At 33.3% G+C, this 16,300-nt stretch overlaps 1 protein-coding gene across 2 annotated transcripts; it reads right to left on the reverse strand.

Moving 5' to 3' along the window:
- Window positions 1-294: 294 nt before the first annotated feature.
- On the reverse strand, window positions 295-15,158 carry LOC104087548 (alpha carbonic anhydrase 7-like). Of its 2 annotated transcripts, XM_070195056.1 has the most exons (7): window positions 14,914-15,154; window positions 14,344-14,555; window positions 3,175-3,281; window positions 2,940-3,048; window positions 1,881-2,048; window positions 1,732-1,785; window positions 295-567 (listed from the first exon to the last, which is right to left on the reverse strand). In XM_070195056.1, the coding sequence occupies exons 1-7, from the start codon at window positions 14,999-15,001 to the stop codon at window positions 487-489; spliced, it is 819 nt and encodes a 272-aa protein (XP_070051157.1). In that variant the 5' UTR covers window positions 15,002-15,154; the 3' UTR covers window positions 295-486. The 2 variants fall into 2 exon arrangements, with proteins under 2 accessions (XP_070051157.1, XP_070051158.1); XM_070195057.1 differs by lacking the exon at window positions 1,732-1,785 and having other exon boundaries at window positions 14,914-15,158.
- Window positions 15,159-16,300: the final 1,142 nt, after the last annotated feature.

Genomic DNA, 16,300 nt, shown 5'->3' on the forward strand with positions numbered 1-16,300 from the left:
GCAAATTTTAATGCTTTTGTGTTCCTTATGCTTTAGGGACACCATTTTTTTTTTTTCTGATTGCCATTATCAGTGGATAGGGTTCACCAAAGATGTGCTTATATAACTTTATCAAGCTTATTATTTATTAAAATATCGTATGTTGTAGCTTAGTGGTCAATAAAGTGGAAGTAGAACATGTAGCCTTAGATTCCAATCTCAATGTTGCCAAAAAAAAATAAAAATACCACTTGTACCCGATATCATCCTTAATTTGGATGTCAAGTTGATTCAACACTAAAAAAAAGGCAAAAGGAAAAAGGAAAAGAATTTCTATTATGCATTTCTCTTGGGTTTCTTTCCAGCAAGCACTTTGCCTTAACAAAAGATTCAGAACAAATCATATCTACCAAGTTTTTTGCTTTAGCCAAAATAAGAACAATCAAGAGAATTTAACGTTAACAGCCATCTTTGTTACTTCAAATACGAAATTAAAGAATAATGAGCTCAAACAGTAGCTCCTGGTGCCATAAGATAGACCGGTCTCTTGTTTAGCGGTTGCATTGGCCTTGCATTACTTGCAGCATACTGCAATCAAAAGTAGATTATAGTATCAAAAATCCAAGCGTACAAGCGAAAGACTCTACCTATCCAATATTAACAATGAAAGAAACTCATCGCAGATAGGACAATATAGAGGGTGAAATTCAAAAATAGCTAGATTTACAAGTGGTAATTGAAAAATAGTCACAATTTCAAAAATAATCGAAATTTAGCCATTTTTGATGTAAAGATAAATTTGAACGAAAACACTGTTCAAAATCCGGAAAATATTCCAGTATAATATACTGGAATTCCAACATAAGATACTGGAGTACTAGTATAATATATTGGACTTCCAGCATAATATAGTGGAGTTCCAGCATAATATACTGGTCCAGCATAATATGCTAGAAGTTCATACACAAGTGCTTAAATATCTAGTATATTATGCTGAAACTTTCCGTGTGTTGGAGTTTCAGCATAATATGCTGAAAGTTCATACACAAGTTCATCAATCTCCAGTATATTATGCTGGAACTTTCCGTGTTGCAGCAAAATAGTGACTATTTTTCAATGACTTTGCAAACGTTGGCTATTTTTCAATTACCAGTCTGAAAATTGGCTAGCCCGTATTATTTCCACCAATATAGACACTTAGTGGCCCGCAAGGGTTGGCTGAGTTGGTTGGCTGAGTAATTTCCCACATGGGAGACCTGAAATCAATCACCGGCAGCCTCCTCAGTCAGAGCCCGTTGCATCGGGTTTGCCTAGTGCGGTTTATATCCCCTGTGTGGTTTGTGAGCCATTGCACAGTGAGTATACTCGGTACGCACCCGAAAGGTAGCGGTTGGGGTTTCCTCAGAATTTTTCAAAAACATATAAAATATAGACACTTGTGATGGTTGACGAAAGTCATTCTTTCGAAAAATATTTTCTACGAGGAAGTCGTTGGCATTTGGTTACCAGAGAAAGGGGAAATGGACTTCTAATCTCATGAATGGACGGACGTCATTTTCCTTACAATTACCATAATGTTTAATTTCATGTGGCTTACTCAATCCATCAACCTTTAATACTCAAATATTTTATTGAAACACTATCTCATTTATTAATAGTCTTTAATTAATATATAGAAAAATAATATTATTCATAGTAAATGACTTCCGTCATATACCTAACACAACTCTTTGTGGAGATAAGGGAACTTACATCATGAACGGCTTCTCTAAGCAATTTAACTTGATCTCTTGAAATAGTCCGTACCTAATTTGATTTAAGTTGCAGTATATATCAAATAATTTATCTTGATCTGAATAATACGTTAGTAAATGAGGACTTAATTAGTGTCAGGTTGCTACCTTCTTTTTGATAGACCAAATGACTCCTTCAGTGCAAGGAGGAACTGTGAGTGAACCCACATATCTATAATATTTTCTGCTACCAATCTTGATTTCTCTGGGATTAATCATGCCCGCATTTTTCACTTCGTCCTTTTTGTCAATCATAGATGATATATTTCTTATCAACTGCCAACAAAATTAATGGTACCACTTGCGTTAGAAAATAGCACACTTTCAGCTTTCAAAAAGTGAGAAGTTAAATTGGGGTTAGGTTAAAAAATTTGATAACTGCATGCAAGAAAGAGTAGGTACGTTTATGTTAAATAATTTGATTAGTAGTTGCGTGAAAGATTTGGTATGTTTAATCTACTCTTCCACTTGAGTAAAAATATCCAATGTTAACATTGACTAGTTTAGATATATTAACCATGCAAGAATCCAAGAACTGATTTCCTCTCTTAACTTCCTGAATAATTTGATTAGTGGTTACAAGAAAGAGTTAGTAAGTATAATTTATTCTTCCACTTGAAGTAAAACATATATCCAATGTCAACCATCGACAAGTATAGATATGTTAACCCTGCGAAAACTGCTTTCCTCCCTCCGTTTCTGCTTTCATTCAATAAGTTGTTTAAATATCATTTTCAACTAGTTCTGATCAGTAATAGAGGGGCTCAATCAGAGGAGAAAATCTGTCTTTTACCAAAATCTAAAGAATTTCCTGTGATGAGTAAGCACAACAAGGAGAATCGGAATTTAAAACTGATAATGTTGAATATCTATGCATTCACTACATCTTTGTCACTTAAGAGTATGGACTTATACAAATTTATATCTTAAGACATACTCTATGTTGCAATTTATTTGTCTTACCTTCTTTATTTTCAATCTGTTTCAAAAAAATATCATTTTTCTTCTAACATATTAGATGACAAGTTTAAGAATGTAAGATTCAAAACATTTGGGTTCACTATATATATCTTTAGTTTAAGACCACAAGGTAAACTTAGTGTTTTCGATCAAACTAAAATATATAAAACTAAAATGTGGAGTATTATATATAGAGACGAGGTTTACCTTGGAGAGAAATTTGTCGGGTTTGCCAAACTTGTAAAGGACTCCAATCACAGCTATCTTATTTGTCGCATTTTCGTTTAAGTGAACCATATGCATTTCCATGGCATACCTGTCCCAAAATATATAACATTATATTAATAAAATAGGAATTAAACTTATCCAATTTTTATAAGGATGCTTAGCGTAAAGCTGACAAAGTAGAGGGACAGAAAAATAAAGGAATATATTCTCCTACTTTCTGCCATTAACAGTATGCTCTGAAGGAGAGTGCCAGTGAGCTTGCTGTAGAGGATACTCTGTTCCATTTATCAAAACAGATCCAGCGTCCCCATGCCATTGTAACTGCAACAATACCATATATCATTGATTACATCTTTAGTTGAACTTAATTAATGCTTTGTTTTCTAAAATATTCTACATATATATGTCTTGTATCAACTCCGCCAAACTCACATTAACGGTCCTAAGCACGGATAAAGGAGGAAGATTACCATTCCACATGTGATTATTAAAATTAAATTGAATTGGTAAGAGTGGAAAGCAGGAAAAATCAGAAAATATTTTTTTTCTTTTGTGAAACATTGTAACGTGAAGAAAGGCAGATTTTTCTATAACACCCAGAAAAATACAATAAAGTAATCATTAATAAAGGGAAGAGAGATGTTAAAGTCGGTAAGCATCTTTAAGATTACAGAAGTGCGTGTAACATTCTCAAAATACGAAGAATAAAACATTAGACTCGTCTTGTAATTAGCAATTTTTTATTTGGGTCACCGACCAGCTGTCTCTAAACTTAGCTGTCAACAGCTTTTATAAGAAAACTATTTTTTAAAAAAAACGAAAAAGGTATTTCTACCACACTAATTTCATACGGGTCAATTTGTAACCCTAGTACTTAGGAAAATCTAGGTATATCTTATAAGTATGACTATTAACTAAATTTTTATTATATAAAAATATAATACATTTATACATCTTTTTTACACATTTTTACTAAATATTTGCATAAATCAGATTGGCCGCAGTTGATGAAATACTAAAAACTATATGAATATTTATTATGCGGAAATAGAAAATAGGTATACATGTTTTCCTTAGCTATTTTACTAGAATCTGCATTTCTTAATCGGAGGTATTTTTTCGTAACTGAATTTTTTATTAAAATCTTGAAAAGTCATCAAGCTTTTCTTTTCATTTTTTTGTTGTATGCTAATATGAACATACTCGTTGGTTTTTATTACAAAATAAAGGAATAACAAAAAACGCGACTGTAAATAAAAATCCTCTAGCTATAATATGACATGAAATATATAATAAACTATATGATTGTATTCTAATATTATGTGTTTAATAGTGAGAAAGTTTATTTCATTTCTAATAATTATCATGTCATACATGAGTATATTTGAAATTATTTTATCATAATTATATTGGTAAATTTTAACTAGAACTAATGTGAAAGAAATTTTCCATGATCATCTAGCAAAAACAATAAGTTAAAGCAAAGGACGTAGTGGACAAAAGAAATAATACAATAAACATAATTTTCTTTGATTCATCTCAAAATTTAACTTATTCCAAATAATATTTGAATTAACCACCTAACATAATATAATACATATTTTTATATGTATGACTCAGGCAATGGATCTTCATATGGTTGAAGGTACCGCAGGATAAAGAAAAATTACAATAAAATCTATATTTTTATTTATATTATATTAAAATGATCGAGCTTGATATTTATATCTATATCATATTAAAAGAAGGGTAGTAAACCATGAGTTTAAGCCAAGTGGCATATTGAGAAAATACCGCTTCGCACTTTTAAGACATAACCTAAATAGATTTTAGATAAATCAATCTCTCTCTCTCTCACACACACACATATATTCATTATTTTTCCTTCTATATTAACTAGAACGTGGAGGTAAAATATTAATTAAAAAGTTATAATAGACAAAAATAAAAAATATAGAAAGACGTAGATTGAAATAACCTATGACTATTTTTACTTTGGGGTAAGTTAAAAATAAAATAAAGTAAAAAATTACTTATGATATTAACAATTTGATGACTTTAAAAATTAAAAATATACCAAACAACAAAATAAGATCTCTCATAAAATACATAAGTTATTTATAAAGTAAGAAAATAATTATATTATAATAAAATCGTATTAATTTTGACAATCTATATTTACTCTTTTAGTTGAAAGTTGAAAATATTTAAAATTTAAACTTAAGTTTAAACTGAGAGATAAATTCAAGAGAGGCTGCAAGGCTTAGAGAGAAAATCTAGTTGATTGAACTAACGAACATAATATTATCAGTCTCTTGTCTATTTACCAAGAAAAAAAGTAAATGAATATACTTAAAATATTAGTCTGATGAGTTTTAAAAAATTAATAAAATTTTGAGCTTGAGAAGAATAAGATCTTAAATAAAATACAAAAATATATATTTATAAAGTAAGACAAAAGTAAATCTATATATTATTAAAAGAATGACAATATGCAATGTAGTTAAGCTAAGTGGAAACTAAAACACATAGCAAGTTAAGATAATATCAACCTGTGAGAATAATATCCATATATTGCTCGATCATACCATGTTTTTAAGATGATTTTCATCTTACCAAATACCAAAGCATGGCTTGATCATGAAAAATATCAACTTGAAAATCATTTTTCCTCATATCAAACACACCTTAAAAAGAAAGCAATTTGTCACTAGTAATTAGCAAGAATATTAAGCCTAATGGTAAGCTAATAAAAGTTATGATAATTTAATATATAAATAAGTAATGGATAATTCAATAATAATAAACAAAAAACAACAAGAGGAAAACATATAAAATAAAAAAATTCAGGTGTAGGTAACATAGAAGAATAATGTTGATTTAAATTTAAAATGAGAAAATTATTTGAATTCTAAAAATAAAGGTCATAGTATTGTATATGGATACATCACATAAATAAAGCCAAAAAAATATTAAAAATATAAGAATTTCAAGCAGCAGATTAAAACTATAAAAATATAATTAAACTTCATATATGTAATCTCAATAATTAAATTAAAACTTGATATATGTTGGGGGGAAATAAGGAAAACGTAATTGCTTATTACATATGACAAATATATTAATTTTGAAATATATTAGTTTTAGAATAAAATATACATATTCATTTAAGTATAATATATTCTTATTTATTTTGCATTAGGTATATTTTTAGTTTTTTTATAGTAAAATTTTTTATTTGTATATTTGAATTTTATCCAAAAACATTCGTAACTAGGATTTAATTCTTTTAACTTCATAGCGTTTTTCCAATTGAGTACCTTTCAATAAAAAATAAGATGATACCTGTAAAAGCCGGATCACAATTTGACATGATTTTTATTCTTTCATATTCTCCGTGCATCGCGTGTGTTCTAATACTTGTTATATTAAAAGGAGAATAATGAAGTATAATATCCAGCCAAGTGATGTATTGAGAACAAGTCACTTGATACTTTAAAGTCAACATCTAATAAAATATAGGATAAAATCTAATAAGGACTATCAATACAAATTTTGAACTGATAATATATATATATAAAGAAGAAAGTAGTTTTCAATGCAAATAATATCTCCAACATAATCTATTGTAACGATCCGGCAGGTAGTTTTGAGTATTACAACCCCTTTTTTTATTTACTGCTCAACTTATGCTTTACAGTTGTTTTATGACTTACCGAGTTAATTGGTTCGGGTTCGGTGAGGTTTTAGAATGAATTGGAGCACTTAGTTCCAAAGTTTAAAGTTTAAGTTAAAATAGTGATCGGATATCGACTTATGTGTAAACGACCCCGGAATGGAGTTTTGATGATTCTAATAGCTACATATGGTGATTTTGGACTTAGGAGCGTGTCTGGAAAATTATTTGAAAGTCTGTAGTGGAATTTGGTTTGAAATGGCGAAAATTAAATTTTTCGGAAAGTTTGACCGGGGAGTTGACTTTTTGGTATCGGGGTCGGAATCCAGTTCTGAAGATTTTATGACTTATGTGCAAAATTTGAAGTCATTCTGGATTGATTTGATGTGTTTCGGCACAAGATATAGAATTTGAGGTGCGATTGGACGTTTTGATGTTGTTTGATGTGATTTGAGGCCTCGAGTAGGTCTGTGTTATGTTATGAAACTAGTTGGTATATTTGAACGGGATCCCGAGTGGCTCGATGAGTTTCAGGGTGACTTTTAAGCGCTGTCCGGGCATTTCGGCATTCAAATGTTGTTATCGAACTTTTGAAAAAGTGCGAACCGCACAATTTAAAGTGCGGACGCACTTCAGAGGAAAAGTGCGGACCACAGAGGAGAAGTGCGGACCGCACAATTTTGTGTGCGGCCGCACTTCAGGAGTACTGCAGGTTCGATGGTCCTATTTCGGAGGCTTATATCGTTTAATCCACAATGAATTTGGAGATGATTCAAAAACGAAAGTTAAAGCCCTTTGAATCTAGTTTTCAGAAAGGTATAGAACGAATCATTTGGACATTTGTACATAAAGTTATGTGCATTTTAGTAAAGTCTAGTACTATAGAGTGTTGAAATGCGGCCGCACAATTTGGTGTGCGACCGCAGGACCTGAAATATGCGGACCGCACAAAAATTGTGCAGTCAGCACAATGAGGAATCAGATTTTTATACTTTATAAACAAGAGTTAGAGTATTATTTCATATTTGGACTTTGGGAGCTCGGTTTGTGGTGATATTTCGTGGGATTTTCAAGAAATTCATCGGGGTAAGTGATTCTAACTCGGATTTGGTTAACACACATGAATATATCATTGTTTTCACTATTCAATTATTAGTTTGAGATGAAAATTTGGGGGAAATTATAGAAATTTCATAAAACGAATTTTTGGGATTTGAATACTGATTCAGAGTCGGATTTGAGTGAAATTAGTATGGTTGAACTCGTAATTGAATGTGTTATCGGATTTTGTGAGTTTCGTCATATTACGAGATGTGGGCCCCACGGATAATTTTTGGAGTAATTTTAGATTTTGTGGAAAAATATTAGTATTTTGATATGGAATTAATTTTCATAATTGTGTGGACTAAATCAAATTAATTGTGGCTAGATTCGAGCCATTCAGAAGATGATACGCGCAGAATGGAATATCTGGAGCATTGTTTAGCTTCTCGATATTGGATTCGTCTTGTTCGAGGTAAGTAACTCTTCTAATCTTGGAGCTGAGGGTATAAACCCTGAATTACACGTGCTATGTGTTTGGTGTTGAGGTGATGCACATGCTAGGTGACGTACGTGTGGACGTGCACCGTGTGAACTGTGTAGTTACGTGAACTTATCTGAAATTATGGAAATCTCTACGTACTAGAGCTATTGAGATGAGAATCATGTTAAAATCATGTTGAGGCTATATGCCAGTATTATTGAGACCCATGGAGGTCATATTGTTGTTGAATTTGTTTAAATTGAGATTTGAAACTCATTCATGTTCATTCATTTTATATCATCGAGTCTTTGTTGCTATTTATTGATTCATCATATCATCATTTTTGGGTTGATTTAATGACATTGTGAGCCCGAGAGATTGGAGAGATTGATGACTGAGTGAGGCCAATGGCCTGATTGTGAGGATGATTATGGCATCGGGTTGCATGCCGCAGCAGGCCATATTGGCTTTATATATATATTATTATTTATGGGATCGGGTTGCACGTCGCAATATGAGTGACTAATTTTTGCCATGATTGGCTTGTTATAGCGCTTGTGCTGAAGGAACTCCTCCGGAGTCTGTACACACCCCAAGTGAGCGCTAGTACCTACCGAGTGCGAGTGCCGAGTGACTTGGGATGATTGAGTGACTGTGAGGATTGAGTGACTGGGAGGACTGAATGATTGGGAAGACCGAGTGACTGAGAGGATTGAGTGACTGGGAGGACTGAGTGAAATGATACTCTGAGAGTATACATATGGTTTTATCACTGAGGTGCATCGCATTGACATGCACACTTGACATACATGCATAGAGATGCATTCTTCTCATGTTGTATGGTATCACGTCATTCATGACTTCTCACACATATTGGCATATGGGTATAGTGATGCATTTTTCACTGGCTATGTGGAAAGAAAATGGAAATCTTATTTATTGTTGAAAGGAATTTTTGAAAAATCATAGTTTTCAGACTTACTCATATTTTTGGTGATTTTCGGCAAAGGATTTGAGTTTTACTGTTATACTTGAAAAGAAAATATTTATTTTTCGGAATTGTACGAGCTGAGCATTCTATTATTGAGTTATTACTTGTGCTGCTTTAAATTGTATTGTTATGAGATGTTATTGGTTATTGGAGTGGACTCTGACTTTCGTGCAAGCTCGTCACTACTTTCAACCTAAGGTTAGGTTTGTTACTTATTGAGTACATGTGGTTGGTTGTACTCATACTATACTTCTGCACCTTGCGTGCAGATGTTGGCTGCTGATGATGCTATCTTCGTGGGGAGCTGGATCTGAAGATGTACCTGCATTCCGGTTGTAGCTGCCTCTTGTTCATGGTAGCCTTAGATTTATAAAGAAAATCTGTTTATGTACATTTCAAACAGATGATGTATTTATTTCATACCATCTTTGTAAATTCTAATCTTAGAAGCTCATGATTTGTACTACCAGTCCTTGGGGAGTTAATAGAGTTAGTTAAATATTATTTGAATTAGATATATGTAAATTGACTTACCTAACGGGTTGGGTTAGGTGCCATCACGGCTAGTTGGATTTTGGGTCGTGACATGCACACATTTTTTAAAAAGAATTGAAACTGTGTGGTTTGAGTTGATGCTTTATTCGTTTAAATAAATCGATGTGAGAAGTATTTTAAGCTTAAGAGTTTATGTAATAAGTTACCTACTACTAAGCTGAGGCAATTGACCTTCTTTTCAATGATTGAAGGTACCGCATGCCAAAGAAAAAATACAGTAAAAATTTATATTTATATTTACGTTATATTAAAATTAGGATAGTCAAGCTTGATATTAAGCTAAGTGGCGTATTGAGAAAAATCACTTGATACTTTTAGGATAAAGCCTATTTTTTTTTTAGAAAAATCTAATAAGGATTAAGAAAATATGATTCAATTTATTAAGGATTAAGAAAAATTCAGACAAATTAATTATGATTGATTCCTATTTATATAGTAAATAGCTTCTGAAAGCTTCTACGTAAAAGATTAGACTCTTATTTTAAAAGTTACCACTAACTACATGACCCGTTTTCTTTCATTTCATAACTTTATTTTCATTTTTGGAAACACTATATAGAAAAACAAAAAAAGAGTAGGAGTTTTGTTGCAACATTATATATAATGTGTTCAGAAAAATAAGAAAATAGTTTTTTATGATTAATATCTTAATTGGGAGTCGCTAGTTTAATTTTTTTTTTTAGAAAAATCTAATAAGGATTAAGAAAATATGATCCAATTTATTAAGGATTAAGAAAAAATTAGACAAATTAATTATGATTGATTCCTATTTGTATAGTAAATAGCTTCTGAAAGCTTCTACGTAAAAGATTAGACTCTTATTTTAAAAGTTATCACTAACTACATGACCTGTTTTCTTTCATTTCATAACTTTATTTGCATTTTTGGAAACACTATATAGAAAAACAAAAAAAATAGTAGGAGTTTTGTTGCAACATTATATATAATTTTTAATTTTATTTGTAATATTAAAACGAGTATGGTAGAATAAATATTAAATTCAAAAAAGTTAATGTTTCTTGCACCGCCAAAATTTCTTGGTTTAAATTCATGTTTAGCTTAAGGAGAAAAAAAAATGAAAAGTTTGTTTTGTTGTTGATGTGTTGGTTTGAATTCATATTGAATATAACGTATACTATATTTTTTTATTAAATAAAGCATATAATTTTTTTAAATTAAATAAACTGTATAATTTGTTATACACATAAAATACACAAAATATGTAGAGATTTTTCATCTTCATCCGTATGAAAATATGGATCAATTTTAGTTGCTTAATCTGTTTTGGGAATAGGAATAGGTTACTGCATTTATTAGAATGTTTTGGAGGGAAAAGTGTTGGGAAAATATCACAAAATTCGAATAAGGTTATGATAGTCTTTTCATAGGTGGTCGTTTAGCAGCTCTAAAAAAGTTGCTTAATTTCTATATGTATTGGCCACCAACTGTGTAAAAAGTATGTACATACAGTTAGGTTGCTTATTAGGTTAATTACAACAACAACAACTAACCCAGTTTGATCCCAACAGGTGGGGTTTGGGAGGGTTGTCTGTACGCAGACCTTACCCCTACCTAATGCAGGTAGAGAGGCTGTTTCCAATAGCAAGGAAGGGCAAGAAGAAGAAGAGGAAAGCAAGGAAGGAAGAAAGACGGAAGAGAAAAGAAAAAGGGAGAGATAATGATAAGTAGTATCCAATAATAGCAACAAGAAAATACAATACCTGAAGCGAACAAAACCACATAACGTAATAAAAATCTAAGAATATGAAGAGACATGCATGCTACTAAGACTATCAGTGAACAACTATAAACTACCCACTAACCTTTTACCTTAATTCTCGACCTCCACACCCTCCTATCAAGGGTCATGTCCTCAGTAGCTGAAGCAGAGCCATGTCCTGCCTAATCACCTCTCCCCAGTACTTCTTAGGCCTACCTCGACTCCTTCTCAAACTCTCCATGGCCAACCTCTCATTCCTCCTGACAGGAGCATCAATGCTTCTTCTCTTAACATGTCCGAACCATCTCAGCCTCGACTCCCGCATCTTGTCCTCCACGGAGGCTACTCCCACTCTGTCCCGGATAGCTTCATTCTTAATCTTATCTCTCCTGGTACACCCACACATCCATCTCAACATTCCCATCTATGCTACTCTCATCTTCTGCACGTGGGAGTTCTTGACTGGCCAACACTAAGCCCCATACAACATAGCCGGTCGAACTACCACTCAATAAAACTTACCCTTAAGTTTTAGCGGCACATTCCTATCACACAAAATACCAGAAGCGAGCCTCCACTTCATCCATCCCGCTCTGATGCGATACGCGATATATTCGTCAATGTCCCCGTTACCCTGGATAATAGATCCGAGATACTTAAAACTCGCTCTCTTGGAGATAACTTGAGCATCAAGCTTAACCTCTACGTCTGCATCATGGGTCCCGTCATTGAATTTGCAGTCCAACTATTCTGTCTTGGTTCTACTCAGTTTGAAACCTTTAGACTCCAAGGTCTGTCTCCAAACCTCCAACCTCGCGTTAACTCCGTTACACGTCTCGTCAATCGACACTATATCATCGGCAAATAATATGCACCAAGGCACCTTCCCTTGGATGTGACGTAACAGTACATCCATCGCTAAGGCAAACAAAAATGGGCTAAGAGTCGATCCCTGGTGCAACCCCATCACCACAGAGAAATACTCCGAGTCACCACCCACAGTCCTCACCCGAGTCTTAGTATCACCATACATATCCTTAATCACCTTAATGTACGATACCCGAATACCACTAACCTCCAAACACCTCCACACGACCTCCCTCATAACTTTATCGTATGCTTTCTCAAGGTCAATAAACACTATATGTAAATCCTTCTTCCTTTCCCTGTACTGCTCCACTAATCTTCTTACCAGATGAATCGCTTCCGTAGTCGAACGCCCCGGCATGAATCCAAACTGATTCTCGGAAATAGACACGCACCTCCTCACCCTGGCCTCCAACGCCCTCTCCCAAACCTTCATAGTGTGACTCAACAACTTGATACCCCTATAATTATTGTAATTTTGGATATCACCCTTGTTCTTGTAAAGCGGAACCATCGTACTCCACCTCCATTCTTCGGGTATCTTCTTTGTCTTAAAAATAACATTAAACAGCCCAGTGAGCCACTCCAAACCTACCCGTCCCGCGCTCTTCCAGAATTCCACCCGGATTTCGTCTGGCCCCGTCGCTCTGCCCCGCACATCTTAAGCATCGCCCCTTCCACCTCCTCTTCCGTAATCCTCCTACAATACCCAAAATCCTGCCGACTCTCGGAGTGCTCCAACTCACCCAGCACAATGCGTCTATCCCCCTCCTCATTCAACAGTTTATGGAAGTATGTCTGCCATCTTCTCCTAATGAGTGCCTCGTCCATCAACACTTTGCCATCCTCGTCCTTGATGCACTTGACTTGGTCTAAGTCGCGGGCTTTCCTCTCCTTCACCTTGGCCAACCTGTACAACCTCTTGTTCCCGCCTTTGCCCTCGAGCTCCTCGTACAAACGAGCAAACGTTGCGTTCTTAGCCGTCGTAACTGCTAACTTCGCCTCTTTCTTTTCCTTTCTGTAACACTCCCGATAAATCCTTTTTTTCTCCTCGTTTGTACTCTCTACTAGCTTCAAATAAGCAGGTTTCTTAGCTTCCACTTTACCTTGAACCTCTCTACTCCACCACCAGTCCCCTGTATGACCCCCAAGAGAGCCCTTCATGACCCCTAAGATCTCTCTAGCAGCTAGCCTAATGCAATCTGCACTCGTGAACCACATACTAGACGCGTCCTCCCTACTCATCCAGGCCCTCATAGCCAACAACTTCTCCTCTAACTCCTGAGCTTTATTGTCTATAAATATTTATTGTAAGTATTAAATGCTAATCTACTTAAGTTGAATTAACTAATTTTAATAAATTAAATGGTATCAATCGCGTACAATTTATTTATTATTATTATCAATGTACATGATAACTTAAGTTCTAGTGCATAAAATGGTCGCCACAAAGTATCCAATTATCAAGTTGTTTGTAGGGTTGGGCTAGTTTGCAGCCTGTCCTGGATAGAAGGAAAGGGGTTGTTGCCTTGTTGGACAAAGAAACTATAAAGTCACGTATTGATTAATATAATGAATAATTGTACAAATAATAATCATAGATTATGATGGGGTTGGAATAATTAGTCCAAGAAGTATCGACAAATATGTGACGAAAAAACATGTTTGTCGTCAATATTCTTGGAAAATTTTGGATTATTTTTGTTGTTGAAAAATTTATACTCGTTAATATAGATGCGTATCCAAAGACTTTTTTCAATCTATTTTTAAATATAAAACGTTTACTGTGACAGATTGAATTTTTCGTGATATGCGCCTAAGCAACAAGTCATGTCTGGAGCTCTTACCATTAAAGCAAAAGTTTGGGACAAGATAATCTTCATGATTGGACAGGTTTAAAATTTCTTGTCCCACAACACAAATTTCTGAACAAATATTTCATGAAATCCTTTCAATGGACAGGTTTAAAATGTTTTCTGATTAGTTTACAATGGTATTCATTTTCAAAAAACAAAAATAAAGTTCACGAATTAACTTTGAAAAACTTACCGAAATGTCATGGCCTCTGTTCTTAACAGTAGCATTGCAGAGCTTGTAATTCCTTTTTTCTGGCTTTCGAATAATTCTAACTCTTTCATTCGACAAATCTATAGGAGACTGCATCTCCCCCTTATTGCAAGCATCCCATTCTTTCTTCAGTTTTCCCCACATTCTTGGACCTTTCTCACTTTTTACAGCATAATCAAACTCCCTCTCATCCTCTATATATCACAAACACCATAAACCAAATATCAATAAATCAAACAATTAAAAAAAAAATAAGTAATACATAAAAATGTACACGACAATTCAGTAAGCTCCAGCTATATATACGATCAGAAAAGGACAAAGATCACTTTTAACCCGCAGTCGAAACTATTTACATCTAATAGCCGCAAAAATATATAATTTTTTAATATTTTTCGCTATTATTTTGAGAGAAACTATACAATGTCGTCATTTTCACATCAGAAAATTAGGGCCAAACAACATTATTGTCTCATTTTTTCGATCATGATCATAACAAAAGATTAGTGCACCAAGCTATCAAACCCACAAAATAAATATGGTAGCACTTACCAACTTCTTGCGCTCTAATGGATGTTGCAAAGAAGAAGAGAACGAAATAAAACAAGACCAAGACTGACAAATATCTTTGTTGCCTCATTGCTAGGAGCTAGTGTTTTACTTTTTGGAGAAGAAAAATGTTAGAATAAATTGTGATATTCAGAGGGTTTCACCTAGTGGCTTTATATAGATGAGATCTATGGAAATTGAAGTTCGTAATCTGTGTGTATTTCCCTATGTGGCTGCCACATGAGACTTTCCTATCAGTTTCTTCTTTCAAATTTTATTGGACACTATTATAAAAGACCATATGGCGACAAATTAAAAAAGAAAAACAACATGTGGAAAAAGAAATGGAAATAAGTAGATTTACTGGTCGTCTTTGTTTTTTACTACCTAATTAATGAACTCCTTTGCAATTAATATGTCTTTCTTAAGCCAAGCTAGTAAGACCATATTTGAACAATCTAGAAGGCCTATCATTCAAGACTAGTCAACGTGCATTGAATGTTTTTTTTTAAATGTGTTTTAAAATTGAAATCTTAAAAAGTTTAATAAGCACTCTTGCGTTGATGAAAATATATTTATAAAATCATATATTACAAGTAAATTATTATAATAAGAGCGTTGATTAGTAATTGCTAAAGATAATAACAGACTTACTATTACAGATTAGCAGCCCCTTGAGGTTCTAGAGGATCTATCTGAAGTTCTCTACAATAATTTCAAGAAATAATAGAACATATTTATGAGTTAGTGCTAAAATAAAATCATGATTTGAGAATTGTTTTAGACATTTAATTTTAAAATGTAAAGTACTAATCACTATTAAATGAACTGTATACACAGAAAAATAATAAACTTTCATGTCATATATATTTTAGCATAACTATGTTGAATTATTTTCCACAATATATGCTTCCCTACCATGCATGATTTGAATATCCATAAAAATCCAAAAAACATATTAATTAATTTAAAAACTTCCTTTATCGATCCTAGCAAATTTTCTTCATGTCTAGAGAATTAGGGACTATTTTTTTTGTGGAAATTGTACATGCTATAGCTAAATAATTCACCATATTTATTATAAATCAAAATACTTTAAAAATATTATTATTTATAATTATTTTTTTATATTTTATAGCAAAGTACAAATAACATACAACTGAACCTCAACCCTCTCTCTTACCTCAACTCTCTCGCTTTTTCTCTTTTCTCTCTCTTTCTGAAACCCTAGATTTAGTTCGTCGGCGGAGGCCTACTAACAATGTTGACCTAGATTCCGATTTACTCAAAACGAAGCCTTTTCCATCTGGTTTTGCTGATCAAAATCTAGTTTTGGTATTGGGTTCTCCTTCTTTGGAGTCCATGGCTTCTTCTTCGGAATCTATGGCTG

The sequence above is a fragment of the Nicotiana tomentosiformis genome, chromosome 2 (genome assembly GCF_000390325.3).
Source record: "Nicotiana tomentosiformis chromosome 2, ASM39032v3, whole genome shotgun sequence".
Taxonomy (NCBI): Eukaryota; Viridiplantae; Streptophyta; class Magnoliopsida; order Solanales; family Solanaceae; genus Nicotiana; species Nicotiana tomentosiformis.

Bases quoted from the DNA above. Each gene is read 5' to 3' on its own strand.
- LOC104087548 (XM_070195056.1), bottom strand. From the start codon at position 15,001: ATGAGGCAACAAAGATATTTGTCAGTCTTGGTCTTGTTTTATTTCGTT. The intron at 3,049-3,174 runs GTAGGAGAATAT...ATTTTGGGACAG, and splicing joins CATACTGTTAATGGCAGAAA to GTATGCCATGGAAATGCATA. The intron at 1,786-1,880 runs GTAGCAACCTGA...AAATCAAATTAG, and splicing joins TTTGGTCTATCAAAAAGAAG to GTACGGACTATTTCAAGAGA.